The sequence below is a fragment of the Zootermopsis nevadensis genome, unplaced genomic scaffold (genome assembly GCF_977971745.1).
Source record: "Zootermopsis nevadensis isolate Lab colony 2312 unplaced genomic scaffold, Znev_1.0 Znev_ptg000003l, whole genome shotgun sequence".
Classification (NCBI taxonomy): Eukaryota; Metazoa; Arthropoda; class Insecta; order Blattodea; family Termopsidae; genus Zootermopsis; species Zootermopsis nevadensis.
In genome coordinates this window covers 14,280,906-14,289,097 of record NW_028259135.1, presented here as the reverse complement: position 1 = coordinate 14,289,097, position 8,192 = coordinate 14,280,906, and the positions used below count along the sequence as shown (strand labels likewise).

The following is an 8,192-nucleotide window of genomic DNA, read 5'->3' as shown; positions in this document are numbered from 1 at the left end:
CCATTGCTAGTTTTCATGACTGGATTATGCTACCCATTGTAGCTCCCCCAATTTCCTCACGATGATGGGTTGGCACCGGTCCCATACAACGATAGAAAATCTCATGAGAAGTTTCTTTCCCCAATACTTAAAGATGACCAAATAAAACTTGCATTGTTGCTGATGAATATATCGTTTGAAAATGGCGGTCTTCTGGTAGAAGTTTACCGCTTCATCGCCCTAATGATGGAGGCAACATGGACCTCTGTCAGTAAACTTCTACCAGATTACATGACACAACAACCCAGAAGACAGCCATCGTCAAACCTCAAATCCTACACAATATATTGCTTCTAATGTAGTTTTGATGGGAGGAGAAAAGAGAAGGTTGCAATGAAGTGACATTAGGTGGTGAAGCAGAGGAGATTAAAGAGGGAATGGAACTGAGAAGACAGAAGCAATTAATTAAGCTGAAACCAACAACACATATAAAAGGTGAGAAAGCTGAAGAATAAAAACAGAAAGGAAGTACCATAAGAAGGCTTCTGTTGTACGGAGTTAATTAGTTCAGGAAGTGAGTTGTCAATCTTCATCTAAGCAGACATTTATATTTGACCTAAAGACAACTCAAATTTACACAAGAGCTAGAACATAGGTGCATTCTTTCCTTTGTGGACTGAAAAAGAACACGTATGTACATGCATGCTGTACCGTAACTGTAAGCTCATTCATTCTTTCTTCTATCATAACAAATCTTAATGTACAATTTATTATTTGCACTTCAAAAATAACCTACATTTGCCCATATCAAACGTGAATGCAGTTTACCATATTTCATAGCTAGTGAGTGCCTTTCATAATGACATACATGAATAAACACAGTTATTTTGCATTTCCTGGAGAAATATAATGTGAAAGTATGAACTGTACTGAAATGGCTCTAGAAATGCACTAATAATGTTTTTCGCTGATTAAAGCGATATACCCAAAGTTCTATAAAAGTAGGGAATTTTTCTGACCAGCTGGATAACTCTTACCTTTTCAAACTCTATGGAATTAGTGAATTTTAACAACAAACCTACAAGTTAAGGAAGAAGCTGTTGGCGGAGTGACCCATACACAATGACAGAAGCCAGTGCCAGATAATTCAGTGAGTTCACTCCACATACAAATTCTGCTGGTAGTTGAAGCTTAATGGATGGAGGCAGCAAGGACCTCTGAAACATTGGTAAACTTCTACCACACTACACAGTGCAACAACCCAGGAGACAGCCATCTTCATAAATTACATAATTATAACAGTAATTTAGAATAAATTACAGTATTACTTCAAAAATAATTACACAAGAAAGCATACCCATGATTATCAAATACTTCAAAGAAAAAGAAACCATAAACAAATGGCTTTTGGAGTTATTAATAAATAAAATCATCATAAAGGAACTATGAAATAACAGCATTTCAATGGAGATTTTAGGCACAAATAACAGTTTCAGTATCTCATGATTAACTGCCACAACGAACAATGATACATGACAGACTGTCATCCTTCCGTTAAAATAACTGACTGGACAACAACTTTACTGGAAATGTATGGAGCAAGAGGGCAGATTGGAACTACTGTGCGACACAGTGACAGTGCTACTCTCAGGCACCAGTACAGCACTACCAGTATTGCTACACTGTAAGTTCTGAGCTGTCTTCACTCACCTGGGCTCCACTGTCCATTATATATATATATATATATATACACACACACACACAGACACAAACACATAATTACAAGAAGTTCATTTACATTTGATGTGTTATTTATTGTGACATGAACAAAAAATGTTTTTTTATACTGTGCACATTTCTGAGGATTGTGATCAGCTATAACAAGTCTTGATTACAGCAAAGAATTATTTTATAACTTCTCATTACAATTACTTTCGACTATACCCTCATACAGGTACTTGTTGCTGCTGAGTATAATGAGAAAAAACTCAACACTACAGGAAGTGACAGTCTGCATTCATTAAGGTTCACTTTATCTGTAGTAGTGCTGAAGATGCAGGTCTCTCCTACACTGTCCATCAAGATAAGGCTACTACTTCTGTTCTTCTTGTAGTTGCACATTTGGTGTACTTACAATCACTTCTTCTGCAATCACTTCTACTATAACTTCCTCTTGCTGCATCTGTGGCACAGATGCTGAGAGTTCTGGCTCAGCCTCAAGGGCATGACTTTCTTCATGAGTTCGTAGCTTGGCTCGAATACGGAATGATTTGGGACAGAAGCGACATTTAAAAGGCTTTTCCCCTGTATGTACACGCATGTGATACTTCAGCTGTGAGTTCTGATAGAATGACAATGGGCACTGTGGACATGGGTAAGGGCGTGGACCACAGATGTGCAGTTTCTGATGTGATCGGAAGTTGGATGAATCACTGAATGCCTTCTGACATATCTGCAAACAACATATGTTATGATAAATTTGCTCCCTTTATCTACATTGTTCAGGTAAGAAAAATAAAGAACACAAAACTCTAAGCTAACGTTACACTCTGTTAACCATTGCTGCAAATAAGAACTGGTTGGAAAGGCCTTTAGCCATATAACTACATAACCAACTACATAAAGCAGTCCCCTTCTTGAGAAGCTGATAGTTGCTCACTTAGTCAAGAAATAGTCTGCCTTTTATGGAACCAAAAGATTCATTACCATGTCCATCTACATCTGGGATATCCAGGTGCTATCTTCCCTTAAAGCTTTCAAACCAAAATTTTGTATGCATTTCTTATCTCTCCCAAGCCTGCTGCATGTCTTGCCCATCTCATCCTCCTCTATTTGATCATCATAATATTTGGAAAACAGTACAAATTACTCTTCACCAAATAAGGGCATAAAAAGATTGTATTATTATTTATTTATGCCATTTACACAACTTATTTACAAATACTAATTAGTTCATGGCATTCCTACCAACACATTTCAACGTTAAATATGTCATCTTCAGGCCATACTTATATTATTGAAATTATATAGTGCACCAACGTTAAAAGAAGAGGACACTTAGAAAAACTGTCCACTATTTCAGTTATCCCTCCTCTTTCTGGCAACCTAGATGATGATGTAAGGTGAAGAGATGATGCAGATGTTTGTTCAATAAACTGCTGATCAAACAAGACCACTAACAGCCAGAAGACTCAATAAAAAGATCAGCCTACTAGTAAGGACTTCCACATTTCATCTGAGGTAGTTCTGTGTGCTGTGAAATGTGACATAATTAATGAGGTTAGGTTTAGAAATGTTTTAACATTTCCTAAACAATCATCTAGCACTTCTGGGAAATTTTAGGTGGGTCATATGTGCCTGATGGCTACAAGTAACTTTCTGAACTGTTTGTAAAAGAAATTTGTGACACAACATACAAGGAGAACCCAACTGCCCACAATTATGTTAATCCAGACCCCACCCATAAAGTTTCCAAAACAGAAGACCACAAGGAAGCCAGAGGAACATGTAATTTGCAGATTCATTCATTCTCATAAACTACCTATGATGTTAAAGGATGATTAATAAGTGCAAGTTCTATCAGAAACACATTCTGTATACCTACCTGAGTCACTTTAAGAGGTCCATATAGGAGTCATCTTAAAGCCAATAAACACAGTAACACATCCTCATCGTGTGTGTGTTTACTTCTAAGCCTTTAATGAGACAAAATGGAAATGAGAACTTTTTTCAAATATTTTATCAACCACAATAATGGTGGGCTTTCACTGCACATCAGTATTCAAAGGGTCAATACCAGAAACTACTACAAGGGATGGAAAGAACAAACTGTCAGTACAATAATAACCAACTACCTAAAGATGGAAGCACTGACTAAGTATAATGAAACACAAGGTCCTGAGAACATAAATAGTATTACCTGGCACGTATAGGGCTTCAGTCCAGCATGGATGTTAATGTGAGATTTGAGCTGCCAGCTCTGCGTGAAGGACTTGCCACACTCAGAACACAGGTACGGACGAACCTCATTATGGCACTTGACATGCTTCTTGAGATCAGATGCATCAACAAATGTTTTGCTACAAATCTCACAAATGTGTGCACGGATGCCTGTATGCACAAGTTCATGCTTCAGCAACAAAGCTTTGTTACAGTATGACTTACCACATACTGAACACAGAAAAGACTTATATCCATCATGGATTTTCTCATGATTTCGTAAGTTAGATGAATCAGAGAAAGCCTTCCCACATATTCCACAGCAGAAAGGTTTTATCCCAAGATGAACACGTTCATGCCTCAGGAGATGAGGTTTCCCCCCAAAAGCTTTGGGACAATACTTGCAAGCAAATGGTTTAGTTCCGGAATGAGTTTTCTCATGACGCCACCAGCTACCTCGATGAATGAAGCACTTTGAACAATAATGACAGCTATAAAGGTCTGTCTTTCCCTCTTTTGATACTGGTCCTAGCTCTGTACTCACTTTCCTTTCATTACATGATGGGTTCACGTTACAATAATACTTCTCGTGACGCCACCAGCTACCACGATGAATGAATGATTTAGAACAGTACCTACAGATATACATTCTTTCTGTAAGTACACTAGTCTTGGATCTGCCTGTAAGTCTATTAGGATTTGCATCACAATACATTCTTTCATGACACCACCAGTGGCCTCGAATTTTGAATTGTCTGGAGCAGAACTTGCATGAAAAAACCTCTGCCTCATTTGTCGCTTTAGGCTGACGTCCATCTTTTTTTGTCTTCTCAATATTGGTTACATGACTTTTCAGTCTACAATAAATTTTCTCATGTTTTTTGAGTTTTGCCATATCTGAGAATGGTTTCAAGCAAAACTTACAGTTTCTTCCAGTATGAGGCGCAGCTTCATGTTTCTGTAAACTTGTGAGATATACAAAGGGTTTAGAACAAAAGCGGCAGGAATATCTTGCTCGTCTTACTTCGGCATTTTTGTGCTTGGGGCTGATTTGTTGTGTAAGATTTGTAATGTCTACACCTGTTGTGTCCTGCTTTTCTTCACCAGGAATTTCATTGGATGGCATGTCAGTTATGGAAGACACATCCTCAATATTCTGATCTCTATTTTCATCATTAAAATTGTTCTCTCCTTCAGGGATCTGGTCCTTAACATCAACAGAAGTGCCACCATCATCACAGTCTCTGTAAAAATGATGTACAGTGTGGGAAGGAACTTACTAGTTTACAAATGTAAATACAAGAATATGTGAACATGAAAAATACATCACTTTCAGTGTGTAGACTTAAACCATATGCTGCTTGACTTCAATGTTAATGCTTGTGTCATGACATATGGAATGAGAACAGATATTTTACACATTTAAATATATTTTAAGCCATACATACAGGCCTCTGCAAATTTAATATAAATCAAGAAGTCACCTCCATATACTGGAAGAAAGAACTAGAAACAAAATACAATATAAGCATTATCAGTTACTTCAGACAGGAATTAAAAACAATGTTATTTTTCTGCATCTTTAATATTTTAACAATCATCAACAATAATACATACACGACTACTTTATATGTATGGCCGTGGCGTGACACTGACCACTCACCCCTATCTAGTGATGAGGTTAAGAATGAGTAGGATCTATACCTCCACTCTTCCCAAGCACCTACATGGCATATGTGGGACAGCTTTACATGACTACTTTTTATGCAGAAAACATTAAAAGACTGGATCCAGTATATCACAAATGGACATATTTTCTGTGTGTTGTTATGTATATACATACATACAAACTGTCTCTACTTCCCAAGAACTTTTAACATATGAATGTAAATATTTTTACAGAAGTGTCAGGAATGCATGCAGAACAAAAGACTGCTAGAAATATCTGCTGTAATCCACATGGGACTGTCTGACTTATCCACCTGAGAGGTTCAGAGACTTTCAATTCCACATGCAAAATGCTAAAATTACTTTATGGTTCCTGACCTGCTGTCATGACAGGGTAGAGATCCTTGGTCATTGTCAACACAATTTTCTTCACCTTCACCTATATTATCATCACCATAACTGTCATTGTTATCATCAACTTCATCTTCTTCCTCATCTAAGGGGTCATCAACAGCATCATGGTATACTGTTTCATCAAATACTTCTTGCTTGATTTCCATCAGCTGAAACACAAAGGTTAAAGCTATACCAATAACTTACGGATCCATGGAATGTATTAAACATGTATGTAGAAAACACCTAAAAAATGTTTTCCTGATGATTTGGGTCTGAAATTTAATTAAATGCAAAGTAAATAATTCAACCCTCCAACATTAATTAACTTTGTCAACTACAAATTTCTGTCTGTTTACATTTTATTTCAGAGTCTGTAAGAATAAATGTTTTGTGTATATTTGTTAATAGTTTTGGTGTAATTATCATAATATGTGTATATGAATCATGCATATTTATAGTGGTCAGTAAGCTTTATCTCATCAATTTTACATTTCTAAATTTACTGTAGTGAACATCTAATGCATCATTAATATCAAGCTCCTGGAAATATGCAGATTTCCTATATATAATACCTTAGTGCAACAGAATGTAATATTCAAGTAAGCTATCACATGACACTGGGCCAAAATCTGACAATGAAATTTATAATTACCACATACCCAGTGATCAGGGGTGAAGCATGAAGCTGACAATTTCACCTTTACTTGGTACCTCAAACCTATTCATGGCATGGTGTTTATATACAAACAAAGATAACTTTACCTTTTATCATTTAAAGCAGTTTTTGCACCATAACAATACCAGTTATGTGACACAGGAAGTCACACTATAGAAATAAACTTTTACCCTTCATGTTTCCCCACACATGCACATACCATACTCCTACTTTATGCAACAACTGTACTCCTGTTTGCAAACATTTACATCATAAAATGTATCTCTCTTACTTAATTTCCTTTAATTTATAATATTATGTTACCTTTGTAAGATCCATAATATTATCTTGTCTATTAAAGCATTGTTGTAAGGTGGTATTGGCCTTCTCACATATCTCCTTGAATTCATGGAAGCGATCCACTTCATACAAACAGCGGTGACAAATTAAACTTGGAAGAGGATCACTTACAGATACCTGTGACAGACATTGTGGAGGAAAAACTAAAATAATGCTTGATTGAATTTTAGATTATTTAGTAGTAATGTTTTTTAACTGCTTAGGTTATAAAATAGGTGAATAAGGTAGAAAGATGACCTTAAATGGTGAATAGGTAAGGTATCAGAAGGAAATGGTCAAGACTGACAGCCCACTAAAATTCAAATCCAGGTACTGCCCACTGCCAAAATACATTTCTCAAGTGCTGCTTCTACACTACTGTGCTTGGCATAAAATAATGGGGGAGGATGTCAACTAAAAATCATATACTGCACAAAGTTAAATAATGCCATTTGTTAAATTATACTTCACCTAAGACTGTTTTACTAACTCAAATTGTAACCTAACATTCGTAGACTGTACAAACTATTTCACTTTATTATGAGCACAACTTGAAACCTAACCTACATCATTTATGCAGAATGTTAAAATTCATGTAATACTATTTTTAGAAGTAAATAATAACTCAAATGCAAATATTATCACAGTACGAAGACAGGCCGGCTTCAACCTCCTCTAATTGTCATAAAACTCTTCCCAGATTCTCATTGCATTGTTCAGTGGTAATTGATATGAGTGCTGTGATCACAGTTCCTTTTCATAAATATAAACAACGTTCAGCAAACAGCATACAAAGTAGAAACACTTAAATTTATAACTACGAATGTGTCTGTGATTTTCATAACGGGTAAATTTACTCACATCAATTGAAACACACGCCCGGATTTTCATTGGCAAGGGTACTGAAAATCTTTCGGCAACTTCTCCGTCAAAAATTGGTAATATAACTCCGGCATCAGATAAACACAAACGACATATCTTTTCTTGAATGCCAGCACTTCCTGAAGCTTTCATCTTAACTTACTTTCCATATATAGCAGCAAATGTCAAAACGCTAAACACAAGAATATCCATACATAGATTCAACGAATCCGTTACTACCACAGATATTACCAGTCATAGATAATACCAACAGAGATAACCAACCTAAGTTATTACCACATTCACGGGCTTGAAAACACTAGTTGCATTGGAAACATTAAAACCACATATTGTA

At 36.2% G+C, this 8,192-nt stretch overlaps 1 protein-coding gene across 4 annotated transcripts; it reads right to left on the bottom strand.

Moving 5' to 3' along the window:
- Positions 1 to 1,772: 1,772 nt before the first annotated feature.
- On the bottom strand, positions 1,773 to 8,096 carry LOC110837635 (uncharacterized). 4 transcript variants are annotated; one of them, XR_002545776.2, is made up of 6 exons: positions 7,838 to 8,096; positions 6,962 to 7,114; positions 5,965 to 6,149; positions 3,899 to 5,162; positions 3,584 to 3,674; positions 2,296 to 2,431 (listed from the first exon to the last, which is right to left on the bottom strand). XR_002545776.2 is itself a non-coding variant. In XM_022079964.2 (5 exons), exons 1-5 carry the CDS (start codon positions 7,988 to 7,990, stop codon positions 2,072 to 2,074), a joined length of 2,115 nt encoding a protein of 704 aa, XP_021935656.1. In that variant the 5' UTR covers positions 7,991 to 8,096; the 3' UTR covers positions 1,773 to 2,071. The 4 variants fall into 4 exon arrangements, 3 of the variants coding, with proteins under 3 accessions (XP_021935656.1, XP_021935657.1, XP_087198746.1); XM_022079964.2 differs by lacking the exon at positions 3,584 to 3,674 and having other exon boundaries at positions 1,773 to 2,431; XM_022079965.2 differs by lacking the exons at positions 3,584 to 3,674; positions 7,838 to 8,096 and adding an exon at positions 7,448 to 7,746 and having other exon boundaries at positions 1,773 to 2,431.
- Positions 8,097 to 8,192: the final 96 nt, after the last annotated feature.

Bases quoted from the DNA above. Each gene is read 5' to 3' on its own strand.
- LOC110837635 (XM_022079964.2), bottom strand. From the start codon at position 7,990: ATGAAAGCTTCAGGAAGTGCTGGCATTCAAGAAAAGATATGTCGTTTG. The intron at 7,115-7,837 runs GTGAGTAAATTT...TGTCTGTCACAG, and splicing joins GGGCGTGTGTTTCAATTGAT to GTATCTGTAAGTGATCCTCT. The intron at 6,150-6,961 runs GTAACATAATAT...TTTGTGTTTCAG, and splicing joins ATATTATGGATCTTACAAAG to CTGATGGAAATCAAGCAAGA.